Source organism: Ornithodoros turicata, chromosome 3 (assembly GCF_037126465.1).
Source record: "Ornithodoros turicata isolate Travis chromosome 3, ASM3712646v1, whole genome shotgun sequence".
NCBI lineage: Eukaryota > Metazoa > Arthropoda > Arachnida > Ixodida > Argasidae > Ornithodoros > Ornithodoros turicata.
The window spans coordinates 96,304,699-96,327,029 of NC_088203.1; the positions used below are offsets into that span (position 1 = coordinate 96,304,699).

The window sequence follows — 22,331 nt, forward strand, 5'->3', positions numbered from 1 at the left end:
CACAGTAATAAATAAATGGTCACAATCTGATCTGTTGCGACCTAGTGTTTAATCTCTAGAGGGAAACGGACAGCTGCATCTACTGCATTTTATATTGTGACTCACAAACCAGCCAGTCCCTTACTGATGGCACGACCTGCATGGTGACGTTCTCAGGCGAGCGTGTCGTTCACAAACACTTGATGCTCGTCACGAAATACACAACTTTTCCTGAAAACCGTTATTGTTATACCCCACGTCGCGAACATCCTCTTCCACGAAGCCCCGACGTTGCCTGAGCCGCAGACTGATATGTCTCAGTGTTGTTGCCATGCCGTTGCAACCTGACGTTTCACCAGGCCCCTGGAGCAGCACTGGAGCAACTTCCTTCCTTCTGTCACTCATTCTCTCTCACTAGATGTCATAAAGTTTTTTACCACGCTCAGGACATCCAAGATCTACACGTCGGGTCGGTAGTCATAGTCTCTTCGTCAGCATATCGACTGTCGCTTCACATATGACTCTGTCGGTCGTCATAACTCGCAATACTCCGTCGGTCACCGTAGGCGTGCAGGCGAAGTCCATCTTCCTCTGGTGTGGCTGCTGTTTCGTATCCACCATTACTGTACGCTCCACTATCCGCATTTGCAAAGACGCGGTCGGCAGGGATGTTATTTGCTCGACGCCGACCGCCGCCGACGCCAGAATACTCGTTCCGTGCTCCGAGCGTCTGCATGCGACTGTGGTTTGCCAGTACTGTATTCCGCCTCACTTCCAACGCTCGTAAAGTATCGCGGCTACGGCTGAAACGTCGTAGACCGCTTAAGACGGGAGTACCCTCGGCGTCCACGGCATTGATGTTCATGAACCGTTTTCTGAAGGCCACATCGAGGGTACCGGTGCGAGCGCGTTGGTGTCTACGTTTCTCGAGGTTCTGTATCGTCTTGCGGCGTTCGAGACGTTCAGGGCCCATGTATTCGTCGCTGGGTTCGTCGTCGTCGATGCCTTTTAGCCTCTGCAACTGTCGCGCGATTTGTATAGCGTTTCTGTCGATGAAGGCGTCGTCGCTCACGTCGTCCACCTTCTGGTTGCAGCACGAAAGTTCTACCGAAGCCAGAATGTGAGAAAGGGTCTCGAATCGATGGAACAGCATGCCCGTAAACTGGATGATCATGATAACCGCGAAGAATATCACGAAGATGAGACCGATTGGCTCCAGCTGAAGGTACTCCTTGTCGATGATCACCTGACTGGTATCTGGGACGAAAGTGATGTTCGTTTTGACGCCTAGTGGCCAGTTGACGTGCAACTGCTTTTTGTTCAGCTGCAGAAGGAATACGATGAGAATGAAGAGGGCGTTTAGCATAAAGAAAGCGAATACGACACGGTTGCGTAACTCCTTCAGGTTGGAGGCGATGCGCGCCTGTTCTTGTTTGTTCTCGTCGATGGGGTACAGGTACTTCTCGACAAGGTCCTTCCAGAACTGAATTTCGGCTCCTGGAAGGTACTCGACTTCACCACGTTTCAGTTCCTTGTCTTCGATCCAGTAGGGATTGATGAGGTCATCACGTTCCTGCCTCGGCTCTGCATAAAAAAATGAATCAGTTGCGCGTATCTCTTGTCAGGAAATCGTTGTATATACTTTTCAATGAAGATGGTAACGCGTCATTGAACCAATCAGGCACACAATGGAAACAGATGGTAAACACACACTGTTTCCGGTACGCAGGGACAGACCTGAAGACGTTCTTGCATACAGGTTTTGTGTACCTTGGGATATTATAAAGGCATCTCCCCGCAGCCCTATAGTACCCTCCTCTCTAAACGATGGTATGTCATAGAGGCGTCAAGTGCGATTGACGTGGCCCAAAGGACCCTTTGTGGCTCTATAACGTTGGTACAACTTACCTAGTTGTTCGCTGAGAGATCCTGTCTCGCTGCCATATTCATCATCATTTTCCTCGACAGCATCCTCGTTCAGAACTGAGAGTCCGCCGCCGGCATCCGATTGTCTGGAAGACCGTCCACCGGAACGACGTCTGAACGGTTGGTGAGCCAGTGAGTTCCCTCCATGCCCAGCGTTCTCCAGCATGCGCTCCATTCCCGCAATACGCTTTCCCAAGGTGTCCAGTTGATCGCTGATTCGCACCAGGTGGTACTTGTCTTCCTTGTTCGCTTGGTTGGAGCAAAACATGCATGTGAAAAGGCCAGGTAGACTAAAGCCCTCGTCCCCTTCTTTGCTCAGATCAAGAAGACCTAGCAAGCCTTTCTTCTTTTTCTTTTTGAGCTCCTCTTGTAGCTTCCTTTCTGCTTCCATATCTTTCTTTGATTTCTTGGTTTCCGTCTGCAAGGGAAGAGACGAGGTTTGTGTTCACCAAGTGCTAAGCGTTTGGCGAGAGTCGTCTTACCTCTCTTGTGCCCCAAGTGACTACGTTGAGGTTTATAAGGGAGTAGAGTATGAGCAGTAGATACATAGAAGGAACGCTGAGGAAGTAGAGTAACCCGGGTATAATGCACATGAATTCTTGCGGGTGCATGACCGCTGCGACGAAGAAGCTGCCGGACAACGAGATGAGGAAAATAGCCGATGGCGACCCCACACCGTCTTCCGATATCTGGATAGCCGTTCCCACGAGCACCGCCATCATGAGTAAAGCGTAGGTAGCGCTCATGATCTGCGCGACGATAATCTACGAGAGAAATGTGGGTACGGGGCTAAGTAACGGTAGAACATGGAACTACGCACCTATTTCTATTCTATTTACCTGGATGTTATTCTTAGTAGTGAAGCAGATAAGCATAAAAAGAAGTATCGGTACAATGTTGTAGGAGAACGAAATCCAATTGGATATCTTGAAGGCAGCCACCATGGCACCGACCAACATGAGGAAGATGGTACCAGGACCCAGGATCGTGCCCACCATAAGCATGCCTTGGTAGACAATGTACGGGAATGAGATGTTATCGTTGATTGCGACAGTCCTTTTGTAGTCGCCCAGCAGATCCATGATGTTAGCCATGGTGGATGGAGCCCAACGACGACGCTGCGTGTAGAATTCGCCGAAACCTTCTGGACAGTGTGTGTAAGCATCAGAAGCAGCGCTGTATTCGACACGGTAACCCCGTTGCAAGAGAAGAGTGCAGAGCCAACGATCCTCCCCTGCCAAGTGAATCATTTAATGAGAACGTTCTTGGTTCATGTCGTCCGAATGAGTGACGTACCTTGATCGTACTGCACGTAGTGGAGAGCCTCATCGGAGCGAGTGGTGTACCTTCGCATGACGTTGTCGTCCATCAGTGCTTTGGCCCTGAAGAGGGAGAAGCATCCGGGACTACAGAGTACGCAACCGATCATGTGTTCTGTGGCCTTCTGCAGCCAGTGACCGATGGCGTACTCAAATTTCTGGTACCATACCATGGGACCTGCAACACGCACACCACGGTCGTGAGCGTTGTGACTTTCAAGCTTGGTTCGACTTACCAGTTCCGACTGGATGGATTCTTCCGCAGGCAGCACCTAGTCCACGATTCTTCTTCATCAAGTCAACGAGTAATTGAACAGCATGTGGCCTGAAGTTGATGTCACCATCTAGTGCCAGGATGAAGGTGTTCTCAGCCATGACTGCTTTGCGACTCACATCGATGGGGAGCTCCATGAGCTTGTGGCCCAAAAGGTAGTACATGTACATGACTTGTGACCAGCGTTTTCGGTGACGGATCTTGCTTTTGTCTTTGAGGTGAGCGATTAGTTTGTTCTTTCCGGGCATCTGCCAGACAAGGCGACCGCCGTATGGCGTGGGCAACTTCTTTGGCGGTTTCAGACGAATGTTACACTGGTGGACGTTACTGCAAGGTGATCAGTAAATGTAGCGATATGTACAGAGGTTATATAAAGCAGTCTGGACAATATCTATTGTTGAGAAACAACAACGACTTGCCTGGCTGCCGTATCGATAACACGAACCATCTGTTTCACGAACCGGTTGACTACCATCTCTTGGTCGTTGTCGTCGCTCAGTTCAAAGGCGTCGTCGAAGAAGATGTGCACTGCAAGTATTGGTCATTACACATCACAGCTGCGTCACAGTAAGGTTGCGAAATGGAGTACTGACCTTCAAATTCGTAGTAGTCAGGATCCACGATTCGCAAGTATTTCTGTGCGTTTCTCCTGGCACACTGGTCTTCATCCATCCTGAAAACGTAGGGGAACATCTGCGCTACTGATGCGACATTGGACGTAGAACTAGCATACCTGATAACAGACTTGAACATCTGAATCATTTCTTCTGTCGTTTCGTGCCACATGGTGGCGCACGCGTAGATCCTGATGATTTGGTCGGACGTCTTCACTGTGGATACCGGACGGCTGTTCTGATTGCCCGAAGATTCCGTATGAATTGATATGGTCTCGTAGTATTGCGAGATGTCATTGTCGTCGTGCGTGTCAAGCGTTAATTCCTATATCGAGAAGCGATAGGAGTCAATACACGATAGGGCATTGGTGATTAAAGAAAGAACCTTCGGGCTTACTTCACTTTTGAGTTCCCCTTCGTCGTCTCGTCGACGGTTGAGCGCCAATGACTGGTCAACTAGCGCGCCACAGTACATGGGGTTAACGAACAGCCTGCGCGGAATTACAAATGCTTGTCACACAAAAGCGATGCGTTATTTACGCATAATACGTACTTTTCGGTAGTAGCCAGACGCTCGCACTTCGGGGTCCAGATGTGGACAGCGATCCACGTTTGGGACAGCAACCAGACAAGCCATATCCAAGCGTGCTGCGTTGATACCAAATCTTGGAAGAACTCTCCGTTCGGACATCTCCAGAATAGATACTTCGGTAGGTAACTTTCGAAGAAACAGACGTCTTCCGTGCGGATGCCACAAGCGGCAATCAGTAACGACACGGAGACTGGAACCGTAAGGCTAACCGGGAATGCGAAACTGAAGCCTTGAATGCAGATCTTGCAAGCGAATTTCGCGCACACATAACAGAGCAGAGTAGAGAGCACTTGAATGACGATGGCCAGGATTGGAGTCCACTGACTGGTAACCAGCTGGATGTCATCGTCCAAAGGACTAGCCGTTGGAAGGTCCGGGAGGTCACCCAACACACCTAAACGCCTAATTTGTACAACGCTGATCAAGTGATTACTCAAGGCAGATCCTAGCTGGCTGAACAGCGTGAGGACATGATCGAGTGTTATGCTCATGAAACCGAGCATACAAGCGAAGATTAGCAAGATCTTCCAGCAAGAGATGAAAATATACGTGAAGTAGCGGCTGCGGCGCAGGTCATCTTTCATTTCTGCCAACCTGGCGACGAACCGGGCGGAAGCTCTCTTGTCTACAAAGTTTTCCCACCAGCGGAAAGAAACGAGGAAGACGGATATCGGTATGGCCCAGGATCGAGGCCCTCCCATAACCCAGGGCCAGAGGATGAATCCTGTGGCCTGAGCACCCAGACTGAGTATATCTAGGATAACGCGCAGGGCGCGCTTGTCCTCGCCCCGGTGCCGGGAGAGCATGCCCAAGACGCCAGGCACGAAGCAAACGCAGTTCGTCAGCATGGCACCCTTGACGACGTCTAGGTCTGGTAGAACTATGAACACGAGCATGCATAGTCCGACTGTGTGAAGGGTTTCTGCGATCAGGACCTGCGTGTGAGGAACGATAGACAATAAAAACAGGACCTCACATCCTACACTCGGTAACAGACCCTGAATGAATTCCTTTTACCTGATCCCGTGGATATCCTGCAGCAAAACGCAACGCGCTTTTTTCGTAAAATGGCCAGAAGGCAGCCCCTGTAGTATTGATATGACAGAACCATAGGCCCATCGAAATTTGTTCTCTTAAACGAGCAGGGTTTTTCATGGCGGCTGGGGAGCAACATATGGCTACCGTCGACATTCAGGTCGTGCATTAATGCAGTGGATGATAGTTTGTGATCGGCATTTATCATACGAACGCATGGACATTTCGAGCTCATCTGCATTCCTGCTACGCGACAGCTGGCCTAAGGGTACGTATGTAAAAAAAATATGCGAGGTCCGTCAGAATCATTGACATTTTATACGGAACACCCTTTGAATCCACTTACCGTGAAGAAGGTTGCGGTATTCGGACGCCGGTATGACTTGAAGACGCAGATACGACTGCTACGGAAGAGTGCGAATAATTCCGGTACCACAAGACAGACGAAAAGCACCCAAACCCAGGCGATGTGCTCCACGTCTGACAGCACAGCTTCATGGTCTTTGTCTCGTTCGAGAGCTGCGCGGTCAGTGAACAACGGTCAGTGGCTCCGGTTGTAGGCGGACATAGCTATAGACACTTACCGAGGCCGTTTCGACAGACAGGAACATTACGTCTGCCCACGTGCGAGGCAGCGAATAGAAGGCTAGCTTTGGAAAGCACAGAGCTGCCCAGTACCAGGACGAAGGTGACGAAGTAGGAAACCACCTTCATAACTTTGAGGATGATGTCCACCCATTTTGAGCTGATGGTCTCGTCGTTTTCTTCGTTGGGTGTTACTACGAAGACGTCCCATCCCTTGGCGTCTTGACTGTTTCTGCGGCTGCGTGCATGATGGTTGACATGTTAGCGTGACACGTTCATTGCAGTGTATGTAGGAAGCTTTGTCATATTGATTATACATTGGATAAACCAAACAAGGCAGCTGTCTCGCTACGTGATGAAGCACTCCCATTGCCTGGTCCTGTGAATATGCTGATGTTAGGGTCGCTGGTGAACAATAGTTAAACGGAATGCACAGTGTCGCGTTTCTACAAGAAAATGTTATGAGAAGAGCTTACATATGAGAACGTTAATATTAGACGCTGAAGAATGGTATAAAAATTGTCGTTTGAATCTACACTTATAAAATCTGATAGTTAGGAAGCCGCTCACTTTGTTGACGTTCTTAATGCTTATGCATTGTTAATACGCCGTGTGCATGGGCCAGGACAGTGCCTCAATGTCTTCAGCGTCATAGTAGCTTTTGTTTTTGATGTAGTTCTGCAGTGTTAATTTGTGCTTAGCAATTGCAAGTTACTGTTATAGGAGGTGACTGCAGTTAAAGGTGACGGTGACTGTTAGAGTTGCCATGGTGGACCATGGTGGACTACCGGAAGACGGCAGAGCATGCTTTAGCCTGTGTTTTCTTCCATGAGCTTTCTGACATCGTATGACAATATTGTACGGTCTGACAGTTCTTCAGCGGAGCACAGTTTGGTGCCCTTTGCCTTTTCCCGGTCTTGCAACGAGACAGAAGAGACATCTAAGTTCTATTAACACTTGAAATGAAATACGACGTGTGGATTGTCCGCTGTCGGGCCCTGCACAGAGAACGGACTCTTACCGTGTATTCACACGAGCGACATACTCACGGAATATTCTAGCTGAAGAAAAAACGAAAACACTGCTCCCAGAGCCGAACTTCCGTTGCGGAATACCGGGAGTGGCGTACTGCGCGTTTAGTAGACGACACTTAGCAGACGATGCCGTCAGCGTCTTTTCCTGTCGTCTGCTACGGAATATCTTGTGGCTGTGTCGCAGGATATTCCCCATGGTTAGCGGTGCACATGAAGACACGATGCTGAGCGCTCGTGCTCACGTGACAGCAGAAAGCTATGACGTTTTTCGCATCTTCCGCTTCTGGGGAAATGTCGCTCGTGTGAATACACGGTTACCAGCGCGGAAGTTGTTCGGGTTGTTAATGCCGGTATTCGCAGAATTCTTTGCGCCTAAAACCATTGCTCGCGCACTCAAGTTTCAGCGGCGCTGGGTGCATGACTTTCATCGTGCTCTTTCGAGTAGACAGTGGTAAGTTCCTTATTGATTTTTAAGGTGTCCTCGTGTCCATATCCCGCTTGCAGCACTACGAAGTCACGGACGGTTCCACGAGAAAACTAGCACGTTCAGAACTAGGTGCATAACGAGAGTGTTCTTGTGGGGAGAGAGAGTTCTAACGCCGTTCGTGGGGTCTGTTTCAGACGGTATAGGGGGGGGGGGGGGGTCAGCCCTTATGGCCGGACAACCACTTTGATGTCATTACATATGGGTGGACTTCCACTTTGCTAACAATACTTATATAGATGATAAGATTACGAGTTTGTTAGAGTGACATACAGATCCTAATTGACTCATTAAATCCGTAAACAGCACAATGGCAATGCGCATCCTACGTAATGAGATTCCACGTCCCGTCTTGCCGTACTAATCTGGTAAGGAATCACGAAGAGACGGCAGGATGCATCGGGGCCATCTGCCTCTCTCTTCCTGAACACTATTTACATCCGAGAACGTTAACTCTCGCGTTTTCCTGGTTCAAGAAAGTATGCAATCGCAACCCAGGCATCACTTTCGTCAGTTCCGCGCTGTTGACATGGCTCTATACTAATTCGAGCCTGTCTGCTCATTTGCCTGCACACGTCGCAAGGCTGCTGACATTTTGGACTGGTTCGCCATCTGGTTCGCCTCGGCGTCGGATCAACGGGGAGCGGTGCAAGTATGCGGGCCCCGTGGGCGGCCTTGACGTTGCGACCTCGATTTCCGTTATACCCGCTCCACCAAGGACGCCGGGCTCGCCCAGCGCCGCCCGCACCACCGGAGGAGACCTACGCGCACTTTCTTCGATACAATGGCGACTGCGGGGACTGCTCTGGAAACACTGCATGACCAGTTGCGCTGTAAATGCGATGATGTCATATGTCTGCGATCAGCGCTTACGGTGTTTCACAGGACCTACTTTTGAATCTGAGCTCATGCATCGATTATATCGTACTTGTGGGATTCCATTTGGGACCTTGTATAGTTGCGGTTTTCGCAGATTGAATGACACGTTATGGTCTTGATGAATGTACGGGGATGGGAGTAGTATTTGACCAGGGTTGAAAAAAAAATTCGTGTATTTTTAAAAAGATCCTCTCCAGTGAGCTTTTTTTTTTTTGGATAAAACCCGGATATTTTTGGAGAATATAGACAAGCCTAGAAATGTGACACAGAGTAAAAACAAGTGTGTTGTGCTGTTGTTCTTGATTTTAGGTGACCTCTCATAGTTTCGTTTTATGGAACTGTCTGTCCTGAATGGGCGGAAGTTTAAGAAAACGGGAAAACAACGTTAAATCTGAAGTTAAAAAAGTCAAGTTACAAAGTTAAAAAAAAAGATAGAAGTTAATGTTGCGATGCGCAACATCTGGAACCCCGGCTTTTGTAAACAGCCAACACAACAACAAAATAAAGCGGGAGTTTTCCGTGTGACGTTACGTGAATTAAGATTGTCTTTCACATCGCATCTGGACAAAATCTCTAAGAAAATCCGGATTAAATTGTGTGGATAAAATAAAAAGAAATCTACCGGATAAAATCCATGTGGATTAAATCCAAACAACCCTGAGTATTTCTGGTGTTGTTCGCCGTTCGTGACGGGATCGTTTTCTTCCACTATAGGAGGTTCTGCGTCGCTCACAGCTACAGTTGCTTCGCAGTGCTAGCACAGAACTTATGGGAGAGTAAACCAGAGCGATGGGCAAACCTACGTATATGTATATGTAAGTTTGCCCATCGCTAAGGTTTATCTCCAATAAGTTCTGTGCTAGCACTCAGGTTTATCATCGTGAAGTTTGTCCACCAGCTTGACTGCGTTTACGCCATCCGCTCTGAACTTATTGGAGATTCCAGGAGGATCAAGGACGCTCCTCATATTCTCGATGGTAATGGTGGTGGATAGAAGAAAAATCATTGTTTGTAGAAGGACAGACACGCGCCACGTGTAAATGTATGCATATGCTGATGAGATAATTTTCCTGTCCTGTCATGCATCAGAGGGTGCCTGGTGAGTCCCTTCTTTGAGAAGTATTTTCCAATGTCGCAGTATCTTTCAAACCTGATTAACGCCAACTACCGCCAACTGTCCTTGAGAAGGAAAAATCGTGACCACTAATAACGGGAACGGGAAAGAATGTTCTCCGCGTAGGCCTGCTCCACAAGAATTTCTCGTCCAGAGTATGCTTTCCTGAACTGGCTCTGTATTGTGAAATAGGTTACGTCTATGCCGTTCGCAAAGCCTTGAAATAAAGCGTAGGTACTTCTTATTGGGAATTGTAGATGTTTCAAAAAGCAATGCCTTTCTAACATTGCTGCTTTTGCAAGAAGCTTCCGTTGACGAAAGTAAAGATTTCTCTGTTATCACAATTCAATTAATGCGACTCTTCTGAAACATTTCAGTTCGTATCCTTAACTTATTAGATGAGTTGCAAAAAAAAAAAAAAAAAAAAGTGACCGATTCCCTCTGTTTTTGCGCATCAAAGTCAACGACTGAAGTCCGTTCTAAAGCTCCGCCTCAATGTTTTTGCACTTCGCATAACGCCACATTAAGCATAACGTCACATAACGGGCGCCAGAAAAGTGTCAGCGCCCGTCTTCTTCACATTTAGCCCGTTTTTTTTAGTATATGTGTGCATTATCATTAATTAGAACATTTTAGTTTTGTATTGGTCTCAAAGTGGGAGTCCAGCTGCAAGGGTCACCTCCCTTAATCGTCTCAAACAGGCCACGAAAATTTTAGTGCGTATTGTCATCAAGTAGGAGCATTACCAATAGGGATGGGCCTCTACCCTGGGGAACATGTTACTGAAGAACAGTGATGGGAAGTGGTTAAGTACATTTAGTTAAACTACTGCTTAGTAGTTTAAAAAAGTAGTTCGAAACTATCTCTGAGAATGTAATTATAACTAGTAGCTAAAACTACATTTTTCTGTAGTTAACTACAGTAGTTTAGTTACTGCGAGCTACAACTACTTCGCATTTCATAACTTTGTCTCCAACCTGCTTCGCATCTCTCCCCGCGATTGTTTGAGATGGTTCAAAATAAAGTTTTCGGCTTTGTGCGACACATGCCGGTATAGAAAAAACGACAGCACAGTTACCGTTGGTGACGCGAATTTCAGCGGCTGTATGTGCGTGAGTGTTGTGTGAAAGTACTACCTGAGTGTGTGTGTGTGGGGGGGGGGGGGGGGGGGGCTCAGCGCGTTGGCGGGGTGTACGCTTTCTTTTCTTAGCTGTGAAAAAGGTCTACGTGAGCCTACGTCGCTGGAAAGAGTTGCGATTGCTGTTTCTCTGCATGCTTCGCAAATTTCTAATTTACACTCCGCGTCGAAAGTCACTAAACAAAAGCTTGCAATGTGAGCATATGATAAAAGATGGAAGTCACTGAACAGGTTAGCCAGCTGTAGGACTCGAACCCACATCTTCTGGATTGAAGAGTGTGTGGATTGAGGATCTGTAAGAGGTGAAAGGGGGATGAGTGAGAGAGAGTGGTTGATGTGTCCCTTCAGATGACGCGCCCTTGGAAGTCGCTGGGGAGGTGTGTTAGTTTAGCTTAATTGGTGGAGCACTGGACTGGTAATCCAGAAGATGGTTCGAGTCCTACAGCTGGCTAACCTTTTCAGTGACTCCCATCTTTCATCGTTAATTTCTTGGGCAATTTGAGGCTTTGTATGTATTTGTCCTTTCAGCCTCAGAACAACAGTTCTCTCATGTGAGCATATAAGGCAATAAAAATGGCTGAATAATTAAGAAAAAAGGAAACTAGCGGCTAAAATCAGAGAACCGAACCGAAACTGAAAATTTTTAGCTGGAACCGCAGAACTAAACCGCAATTACTAGCGCCATCTTAGAGCTGAACCGGAACCGAACCGATCTAAAAACTTCAGTTACCGGTTCGGTTCAGGTTGGTGTGTGCCGCCTGACATCTATCCCATTGGCTGGTGGCGACATCCGTTTTCTGTGATTCTTCAGTGTTTACAAACAGGAGGCACAACTGGAAGTTGTCTAGGGCTCCCGGCGTCAGCGGCTACATGTGGTGCCACGCCGTGTCATTCATTTCAGTTAAGCCCTTTCACTGTTTACAAATAGTGAAAGGGTTAACTCAAAGGAGTGATAGGGGGTGGCGCTACATGCAGCCGCTGACGCAGGGAGCCCCGGACAACTTCCAGTTGTGCCTTCTGCTTGTAAACACTGAAATGGTGAATAGTTGCGATTTTAGAGGTGTATACACTGGCTGAAGTTTTGCCAGTCTGTCAGAACGCCGACACAAAAAAGGGCTAAAGGAAGCACACGGAGGTGAATGCAAGTTTCTGTGATTGAAGTCCCTCCAACTATAGATATGTGCATCAAGCTAGTGACGCTCTAGAAGGCAAGTCTTGAGACTTCAATGGGGCGTTGGAAGTTCATTTGAGCAATAGTGATTAGTTCATTTGCATTATGAAGATGCTACATAAAAAATACGTTCCACTTCCAGATGCGTGTTACCATTATAATCTAGGCATATCGTTTTGTTTCTTTACAATTTCTTTTTTTTTTTTGCAATTTATATTGTATTCTGGGGGGGGGGGGGTGATTCGAGCGATCTGCCTGCCTAGATTGGCGGTAGGAATGAAAGGAGGTCATGTTGGTCGAAACACAGAAATAAATGCATAAAAAGCGTAACTAAGAGATATTGTATCATTTTTAGTGGCTACCTATAATTTTTTAGCATATTAGAACCTCGAACCGGTTCGGAACCAGTTTACAGCCTCTGAATCGGTTAATTGAACCGATATACGTGAACTCCGGAGCTGAACCGGAACTGAACCTTTATGGCCGAACCCGAAACAAACCGAAAAACGTTTCGGTTCGACGCTCTGGCTAAAACACAGGGCTCTGAATACTATCCTGCTGTTCTGATTATGTATAGAGCGCATCCTCCTGTTTAAACCGCCGATGTGCTTTAGTCTGGACACCCTGTATAATAACGCGCACAAAACGCCAGGGTAGTTAAAAATGTAGTTAAACTACGTCCCAGTAGTTATACAAAGTAGTTTTAACTATTGGTGCTATGACGTAGTTACTCTAGTAGTTCAACTATAGGTTCAAGTGGTAGTTAGTGGTTGTAGTTAAACAACAAAAGAGCAGTTGCTGCCCATCTGTGCTGAAGACTAGAGGATGAGACAAAGCGCAGTGAGAGTGTATTGTCATCAAGTAGGAGAACTACCTACTAGGGATGTTGTCCCCACAATGAGAGTAAGTATGAGAGCAGTGTCGGTAGCTAACACATAATGTGCTGAGTACCTTGTGACCACAAGAGTCAGCACACTCGAGGCGTCGTCCACGTAAGCAATGCATATTTAGTACGCTACGCAGGAGGTTCTACGAAGCACCATGCTGACGTATCGAGCTTGTTAGCCTCTAGTTTCGATAGTGAGCATGCATGCCCTCAATGCTATGTGCAAGGAGAAGGCAGGTGCTTAGTATAATAATAATAATAATAATAATAATTAGTGTTTTTGCTTCGTGGGGCAACTATGATCACAAGCGACGCCACAGTGACGCGTTCCTCGCGTCTTTGGCTGGGTGCGAACACGGGACCGCTACTGGTCGTTTTCCCGCATTAACCAATTTCCCGCATTAACTAATTCGCTCGACCCTGTATGTTAGGTGTCTTCCTTCGTGAGATACTCGTCCCAGACGACAATAATATGTGATCAATGCCGCGAATGAAATTATCAAAGAAACTACAGAATAAAAACTATCAATCAGCCACATTCTTTAGCCTGCAGACGCGTGACAGTGTGAGAGGAAAACGCACAGAAACGACTGCGGTACTACTAACAATAAAACGGAACTGTGAGAGTTTCAAGTATGTAAGGTGAGTATATAGTAGCACTTTCTTTAACGTACAATAAATGCAACCGAGCAGGTGACTAAACTGAGTGCCCGAGATTCTTTTGCCAACGCTCACGTGCTGTTGATGGTGGAGCGCCCCCTGATATTTCCCATATTCCATAAAACATTGGCTAATGGGACGTGTAAATTGAACACGTGGCAACCTGCTGTCCCCCAGAGGTTAGATATGCCTCTCTAACGTGTTTCTCCAGTTTTGCAGGTGATGCATCTGGTAAACGTAACCTGCATTAGAGCTCCATTTCGCTTGGAATTCGGATACAGAAACTCGCTGTCAACACGAACTGTATCTGCCGATATGTGACATAAAACATAGTACACAGCTAGCAAGTTTTATCTGCCTCCATATTGCGTAACTGCCTCAATTTTACCCCTGTAGGACGTATTTTGTTGATAGGGTCTTCTAAAGCCGTATCCACTCTATTTTATATAGCTCTTCTGGATCATTATGCACTGTACACTGTATTGTGCCTTTGAGGAAACACGCACTCGTCCGTGTGTCTAGACTTCAACCAACAAACAAATCAACCAATCACAAAATGATACGATATCGGTGTGTATCGCGTGACCTACCTGTAATTTGCATTGAGCGGGGTCGTCTCGTCGTCCTCCTCGAAGGAGTTGTCGTCGTCGGACAACAGACCCTCCGCGGTCGTCTTCATAGCGACAGGGTCTGGTGGCCGTGGTCTTCCCACATCCTGCAGCCAGTGCATCAGCATTCTCTTAGATCCATACATTTTGACAGCAATTCAGTTGTACATTATAGACTGGTTACGTAAACAAATACGAGCTTGTCCAAACGAAACTCAGCTCGCCGCATGATTGCCTGGCATTTTCGTCTAGTAATGTTTGTGGAGGCAACCTGACGGGGGGGGGGGGGGGGGGGGGATTTTTCCCGAGGGTGCTTGAGCCCCGCATTGACCAGTCGCGTCTAGCTTAGACGTCAAGGACACGGGTCCTCCCCCCACCCCTAGTGGGGACAGAGCAGCGTTTGTCTTCTTGATCACGTGTCTATTGTATAAATTGCTGAGACGAAGGAAGTGAGTGGACAGTGACCCTGGTTGCTAGGAAGTAAAAGATGAACAATTCAAATGTGGTAGTCGTCGAAAAAGCCAGACAGTTCGTCTGTGTCGTGTGTTTCAGCGTCAGAATCCACTTTTACTTCCCAAAGTAAAAGATTTTGACGACTTTGAGGAGTAGCCGGCGACTTTGGCTATGATATGTTTGCGCTAAAATGTTTGAAGAAATCATACTGCCGGAGCTGTGGTAATTAATTCCTCAATCTCTCGTTGTTGTGCGCAATTGTGTACTGTTGCCAGGTTTTTGTTGTGGAATTGGTATCTGACCTTGTGTAGTTTCCTAACTTTTTTATGTCCCTTACAATTGTTCTATTACGTGACGTGTGTCGTACGGTCTATTATATGATGTAAAAGCAGAAAATAGCCTCGCCATCAGATGCGTCTCGCGATAACTCCAAACGGTATACGCTGTTATCGCTTCATGAAATCGCACATAAGACGCGGAAGTCGACGGAGGCGATACCTTCAGGATGATAAACTCTGCTCTGTCTTCCTTAGTGATGTAACTTTGAGGGCATCTCTATCAGGGAACAACCGTATAACAAGGACATAGAAGGCTAGGTTGTTTGCTAGAAAACTAGATTATCTTAACGAAACCATATCTGTTCTGACAGGGCACGTCCGTATTCGTTCGCAATGCTTATCGGGGGGTGTCTCTTTATTGGGCAGGAAAAGTCAGCCAAAAATAAAAAGGGCTTGCTATTCCTTAGTAAAAAAAAAGTGGGGGGGAATATGTTTATTATATATAAAAAAATAAGAGGGAAAGGAAAAAAAAGTGATATAACATCAAAATAACCATTAGTGCCACGGACTGATTATCACGACAAAGGCGCTTGTTCGATCTTTGCTCGTTTTATCGATGAGTGTTTCTTTGCTGAAGGTGCACCGCCAGCGTCCGCACAGATGTTAGCAATTATATCCCGCATATCACCTTCATTTTATCAGTCTTTGTCAACTATGTCCTACGTCTGCACTTATACGACAATGCTGCAAATTGCTCTAGCCTTGTAACAACCGCCCTTGAGGACGATCTAAAATAAATAAATAAATCAAAATAAATTCTATGTACCGCATTCTTTTACATCGTTACACAAACCTTCTGCGTCGGCGTCATGCGTATACGATCTCGTTTTAGTTTAGTGTCCCTTCGTTGTCTCTCAACACGTCGTAAACTGTAAGCCACGCGTTCAGCAAGCCCCTACACTATGGTTAACCTATGTTGTGACGACGCCAAGTAGAACTAGTTTTCCTCTTTTCATCAACGTTGCACGTTTGTACATAAACTTTCCCTCCGAATGTAATAATGTAGGAACACAGATAAGCACTGGCATATACCTCCCACACAACCAACGGCGTAGCCAGAGGTGGGTTTCGAGGTTCAACCCCCTTCCCCCCCCCCCCACAAAAAAAAAAGATCGTGCATTTGGTAGTACATTTGGGAGTGGGAAACGAGGGTGAAATCCCCCTCCCCCATGTAAAGACCCCATAGACCCCCTCCCGAAATAGGTATTTCTTTTTTTCTGGCTACGCCACTGCACACAACGACTATGGGTATAGCGCACGTGCATAACTTACGTGAACGCGTCCGCCATTCTGAGGACCTTCCACGACATCTTCGGATGAGTTTAGATTTATCTCGTGGTTCCCACCGCCCGCGTTGCCGGAGCGAGCATATAGAAATGTATGGCTTAGCTTGGCGTTATCGGTCGTCGTAAAGCGGTCATTAATGGAGCTTTAGACATGCAACGGTTTACGGCCTAACAAGCGCAAACGCCGGACGTCATCTGTATTTCAGCCGGTGGCGTGTTATGTACCATGACGTCGTCCGTGTATAATTCTGTACGCGATAACTTTTTGTACCGCATCATTCTGAGCAGACGAAACTTCATCTGGTCCAGCGCAGCGCCGATCTGTGAAAGGAGTTTTAGAAAGGAGGCCGCCTACACGGAACGCAAGAAACGGGGACACCGAAGACAACCGGTTGCAATAAGGGCTTTTGTCCTACCGACTGCTTTGTGGGCATTGTTTCCGAATGTCGGGTCTTATTCATTCAGGAGGCGTTAGTTCCTGACGTTCCTGGGGGGAGGGGTTAGTTCCTTGAAATCCTGTGGATGATGGCATCGAGTCCCGCTTGTTGAAATCGTTTTCAATGTTAACGTGCCACCGTGTCACAAGTTTCTACAGTATGTATACGATATCGGACGTCACATATACCTGTCTTCTAGTATGTCCTACAGTAGGCATCCCCCAATAGACTTCTATGGTATGGTTACCTATACTGCGGTGTCGAGATCAGTGCTGGATAAGGGGTTACCGCCACGTTGAACAACCTTCCAGGGTTGACGTCTGCGTTATAAGCAGTGTCGTTCAACGCCGCACATTCCTAACGGTACGACGATTGCCACTAACAGCTCTTTGATTGGAACAGCACCGTCACGGACTCGCGATGTACGGCTCGGAGCACAGCTGTTCCCGGAGCAGTGATACCGAGTTCGGCGGAACACCACACGGGCAATAAAGAGTGAAGAAGACACTGCCCTTACCTACTAACTACCAGGTGTAATCCGAGTGTGTGAAGCGTTGAACCGCAGAAAGCGGTCAGCGTCAAGAGGTGGTCGCTTTCACCGGGAGGCCTCCCATGGCAAACTGGCCCCCTTCCACGCAGTCCCTATCCAGGTCGCCGCAAGGAGGAAGGTGACGTCATCGTCAGGTTGCCTTCGCCTCCAAGAAGCTGAGGAAGCCTTGAAAGGACGACGACTCGCCGGTGGAATGAACTTCCGACGCAGGTCCACACCATTCCAGTCCCAACTGGGGCCGGACAAAATCGGTGGGGGTGCCACAAATGTGATCTCCACAGGGAGCCCAAGGTGGCATCGATGGACCTTTGATAACTTTCTCCGCTGCCGTGGGTTGTAATAAATCTTGGCGCTCTTTTGATACGCGCTCGCGTGTGGAGAACCGCGATTTTTTCTTTAGGTTACGCGTCTTTCATGCCTGAAGGAGTCGCTGCGAAATGTGACATACCTGCCAGCTTTGTTCCTCGTTGAGAGTACAAGTTCGTAGCGGAGGATTCGCTCCGCTCGACATCCATTTTAGGTCTGTGGTAATTTCGGTGACAGCCGTAATTTGTCTCGTATCTTGTGACATAGCAGCTATTCTGTTGGCCGAGAAGCTCATGTGATTACCCCCATTGTGACGTTGACAGTACTGCCCGTATAGGAGCTCGGGGACCGGTCTGTTCTCGAAATGTCTGTTTCCATAATTTGAAAATAAATAAATGAATAAATAATCAACGGAACATTTTCAGTACATGCATATTAATGTAGTCTACATTCTAAGGTTGAACTTATAAGGAAGGTTCGAATTATAATGTACGCTTCTGGAAGTTGATATCCGAAAGAAAACCATTTAATTGTTCAGTTTCCGCAGAGCTTACGCAGCATTAAAGCCACTTAAAGTAATCTGACCTTAATTTTGATTAAAGTCAATTTGAGTTAAAATAATATGCGGATGGTTTCTCCGCAACTGTGAGCTTTAGCTAAGTGGTGGTGAGTACCACACAGACCACCAGGATTTGGTGGGGTTAATGATGCTACCATGACAGCATAAAGAGTGAACAGGTGAAAAAATTATCACGAAATTATTCAAGTAATTCACGCATGTGCAAGATTTTCAGCGAGCCACCGCTATACGGTCCAATGTTATGTACTGACACTGCTGCCAATATCTTGCTGTTAAAGATCTTCGTCAAGCCTTCTGGCTTTTTACTGTCTCCCATTCGAAAGGCAAATAAAAATTGAAATTGAAATGGGCATTAAAGTGAAAAATTATGTCCTCGCGGAATGACAGATTCCGTTTACCTTGACACCAACACAAAAGGAACAACAAAGAATTTTTGAACTTGAGTGCTCCTTTAATGTGGTTCTTAACGGTTATACTGAGCACTCGCCAACAAGTTCCAACAGATTCTCACTTTGAAAGATTAATTTTCTCTTCTTTATATCTCTATGGCGTCGGACACGTGTGCTCCAGGTAGCCCCATTTTTGCTTGACATTCGTGTAAGCATCACACGGTGCGATGTGGCCCATTTGTGCAGTGACGTTCGTCGGCAGGGCAATTCCCTCCCGTCAGGTTTTCAAAGGCAAGACATGCCGTTCGAAGGCGGGGGTTCTGCAAACCGCCCGGCCAACGCTCCCTGGAAGACCCACGCGCCCTCAGAGTTGTTCATAATTAGCATCCGAAACTTTCATGGCGAGCACGTCGTCGAGCTACAGAAGATTTGTATGCTAATCCTCTCACATACCCTTGACATCGTCCTATGGAGACGATGATACATCACTAGGCAGCCTCTGCATGATTGGTCGGCTACAAGAAACGTACGTCATGCATGCGTCTTCGTTGGTCATTGCTTCGGTTACGGTCGTTTGCTCGTCGTGGCTGTGTTGCTGTGACGCGACGTTCTTTGTTGTGGGGTTTGGTGAACGCAGCTTCAGTAGAGGTGCTCTGTCTCGTACGAATGCATCGAGTACACGCTCAGGGGGAAAAAGGAGTAAGTTTGGTAGTAATTGCATCCCCAACAATTACGTTTTTAGTCCCGAAAGGGACTAACGGCTAAGGAAATGCGTCTATAGTCGTGTTGAACTTAAGAAGGAAAAGAAATCTAGTCCGTCAACTACATAGGCCGTTGGAGATAAGGAGACGCAATAGAGCGCCAGGAGAAATACTGCAGCGCCACCACGCAGCATGGTGGTGGTGATGGTGAAAGGACTCGCTGTTGTCGGCCTTTACAGAGGCGGGCAACGTCACGACTGACGCCCTGGGGGAATGTGCGTCCTGGGCCGACTTCTAAGGGAACTGTGCTGACATATGTCTAGCGTCTGAGGAAAACCCCCAGACACCACAGCCGACACCGGGATTCGAACCCGGGTACCTCCCTCTCGACGAGACATGGCACCACGCAGCGTAGTGTCATGTGGCAAGTCGTAACTGCCAATACGGAAGCAGAGTGAGCGTGATGGGTTACATTGTCTCGCGGAGGAGCGAGCGTGACCTCTCTGTGTCTAGCCATCCTATCCGCGGCGCAGTAATATTTAGAGCTGACGGACTACTTCTTTTCACGACCACAGTCCCACAAGAGAACTAAAATTACTCATTTTTTCCTCGGAGTGTCGGTGTCACTGCGCGACCCAAGAGGTACAGTATTCACTCGTTGGTGGTATAGCTCTATCCTCTCGTTAGCTCCGAAGTCATGCACTGAAGACTGAGAGGTGGTAGGTTCGAGTCCTACCACCTGCTGTGCTGTCTCAGGTTTTCCGGCAGCATTTCCGGACAGATGTCGGCAGTAGTTCCCCTGAAGTCGACCCGTTACGCGTGCTAACCCCCTTTCTCTTATTCCTTCTTGTTGTCATCTACTTATTCACATCAGTACATAGTTCATGGCCACACTTGGTTCGCGGTGGAAACACGGAATAGAATCAAGCGTCGTATATACTTTCGTACAAACCGTATTCCTCTAAGCAAACTGCAATGACCATTTCCAGCTCTGTCGTTTCACATCGTTTCACCCTCCTTCCAGTCTGAATTGTGTTTCAACAGTTATTACGACGAATCCAGTTATTTCGCGCAGTTTTCCTCAAAAACTGTGCTTCCGGTGTCATTTCATTTAAACATAGCATGCCCATTAGGAAGCGTAGGAGTTGGGTTCAGATAAACGCGCAGGAGAAAGGCGGAAGGCAACATAAAGAGAAGTGAATCGGTGGGCATGGTCGCCAATGCAATAGACGAAGAGGGAGTGGGTATGTATTGGGCGTAGCCGAGGGTCGCATTGCCCTTCGAAGTCTCTTTGGGAGTGTCTACTCTTTGCCTTCAGCGATATCACGTAACTTCCCATCGGAAAATATATTCGACCCAACGATGTATGTCTGCTTAGCGTCGTTTGCGTCCGGTACGCCACGTGGCGGTGAAAGATTGCGAAACTGCACTGGGATTAATTGGAACAAGTTACTGAAGGATACGGCGCAAATATTACGTTTTTATAGCTTAGAAAAGAGAAAGGAAATACACAGAGATCATATACTTTATTATCTGAATAATAATAATAATAAATAAATAAAAAAGAACACAAAATGGGGACAGAGAAATGCAGAACAAATAACAAACATAAACGGAAGCGCGAGCACATGCATCATTTCAATACATTTAATCATTTAAACGAACGTTTAACACCTTTTTTAACTGAATCTAAAACATTTCATTTATTTCCTACTTCATACTTTGTGGTGTATCGCCTGTATTGCCTCTGTGTTTGGGCTGCGCCACTGCCACGTTGGGGATTAATCCTCTTTTGTGGAGACACATAGGGTGTCTTTTTTTGCGTGCCACAGTGAGAGCAGGACAGATGTCGTTTTTGCAATTGAGTCATACGGCCAGGTGGAGATCCTCTCGAAGAGAGTATGCGACTACAAGTTGACTAATTACGTAAAATTCATTAATGAACTGTTTAATTATAGTGGATTTCGGGCAAAAGCGAGATTGCAGAATCAGAGACTGTCCTCGTTGAAAGACATTCCACCTCTAACAAATCCTGAAACACGCACCTGCGTTGAAATATCCATCCCCGCATTTTGATATGCAAATGAGGAGCCGAAACCGAAAGTGCGGCGACTGGGAACGCAGGGAGCACAGAGCTGACGTCACAGGACCACGTGATTTGGAGTTAAGTAGATGGTTGGAGTAGGTGCCTATCTGCTGGCCAGATAATCCGCTTTCCGGCCCAGATAAGCTAGCTAGATAAGCCTCAGTCGGCGTAGATGATGCGCTCTTGAGGCGCGCTTCTTCCGTTTCGGCTCATTTGCGTAGCAAAAAAAAACTGCTCGTATCTTGAAGCATAGAAACATTTCGAAATCGCTGAGAGCTGGAATGGCTTTCGACTACGACGGTCTTTAATCCTGCCATCTCATTTTTTCCCTAAAACTCGTTAATTACGAAGTTAATTATCGGATTTTAGTTAATGAGTCATCGAACACTGATGCGACCGTGTAGGAAAGATGTCTGCCAGGCCAGGTATGTTAGACGCCCAAATGGCATATCTGGGACTCATAGATTTTTAATAAGAAATCTGTGGCACCTAAAAAAAGACACCCTATACACAGGGTGTCTTTTTCTTTTTTCGTGTGTCAACCAGGCGGATGAACACGAAATTGACAGCCGGATAGCTGATCTAAAGAGCGCATTGATGCACTCCTCCGCGCAAGAAATATGTAAACCGAAACCGACTAATTACTTGAAAAAATCACTAAGTGTCGACGCTGTTTTTTTTTTTTTTTTTTCTTGCAGTATCTTTCGCTGAAGGTCGCAATGCGTAAAACAGAGGTTCCATAAGCGTACGAAGTAGAAGTTAAAAGTTTAAATGCTTATCTAATTAGTGAGCGCATGCAAGTGAGCCGCTGACTACCCAGTTCATGGCCGATGTTCCAAGGGTCTTTACGGAAAAGAAATTTCTTCAATAGCGCCACCTGTTCACGAATTATTCAGCCGCGGGATTT

The 22,331-nt window shown here is 47.0% G+C and overlaps 1 protein-coding gene across 2 annotated transcripts; it reads right to left on the bottom strand.

Moving 5' to 3' along the window:
- Positions 1-4: 4 nt before the first annotated feature.
- On the bottom strand, positions 5-17,431 carry LOC135388903 (chitin synthase chs-2-like). Of its 2 annotated transcripts, none has more exons than XM_064618778.1 (15): positions 17,330-17,431; positions 14,281-14,405; positions 6,324-6,562; positions 6,086-6,258; positions 4,666-5,639; positions 4,510-4,603; positions 4,232-4,437; positions 4,092-4,171; positions 3,918-4,026; positions 3,461-3,825; positions 3,202-3,402; positions 2,745-3,139; positions 2,388-2,669; positions 1,888-2,323; positions 5-1,563 (listed from the first exon to the last, which is right to left on the bottom strand). In XM_064618778.1, the coding sequence occupies exons 2-15, from the start codon at positions 14,367-14,369 to the stop codon at positions 491-493; spliced, it is 4,716 nt and encodes a 1,571-aa protein (XP_064474848.1). In that variant the 5' UTR covers positions 14,370-14,405; positions 17,330-17,431; the 3' UTR covers positions 5-490. The 2 variants fall into 2 exon arrangements, with proteins under 2 accessions (XP_064474848.1, XP_064474847.1); XM_064618777.1 differs by lacking the exon at positions 17,330-17,431 and adding an exon at positions 16,362-16,472.
- Between the last annotated feature and the right edge of the window lie 4,900 nt (positions 17,432-22,331).

Coding starts and splice junctions, on each gene's coding strand:
- LOC135388903 (XM_064618778.1), bottom strand. CDS start 14,369: ATGAAGACGACCGCGGAGGGTCTGTTGTCCGACGACGACAACTCCTTC. Junction 4,172..4,231: donor ATGTTCAAGTCTGTTATCAG/GTATGCTAGTTC, acceptor CTACGTTTTCAG/GATGGATGAAGACCAGTGTG. Junction 1,564..1,887: donor ATCTCTCAGCGAACAACTAG/GTAAGTTGTACC, acceptor TTTTTTATGCAG/AGCCGAGGCAGGAACGTGAT.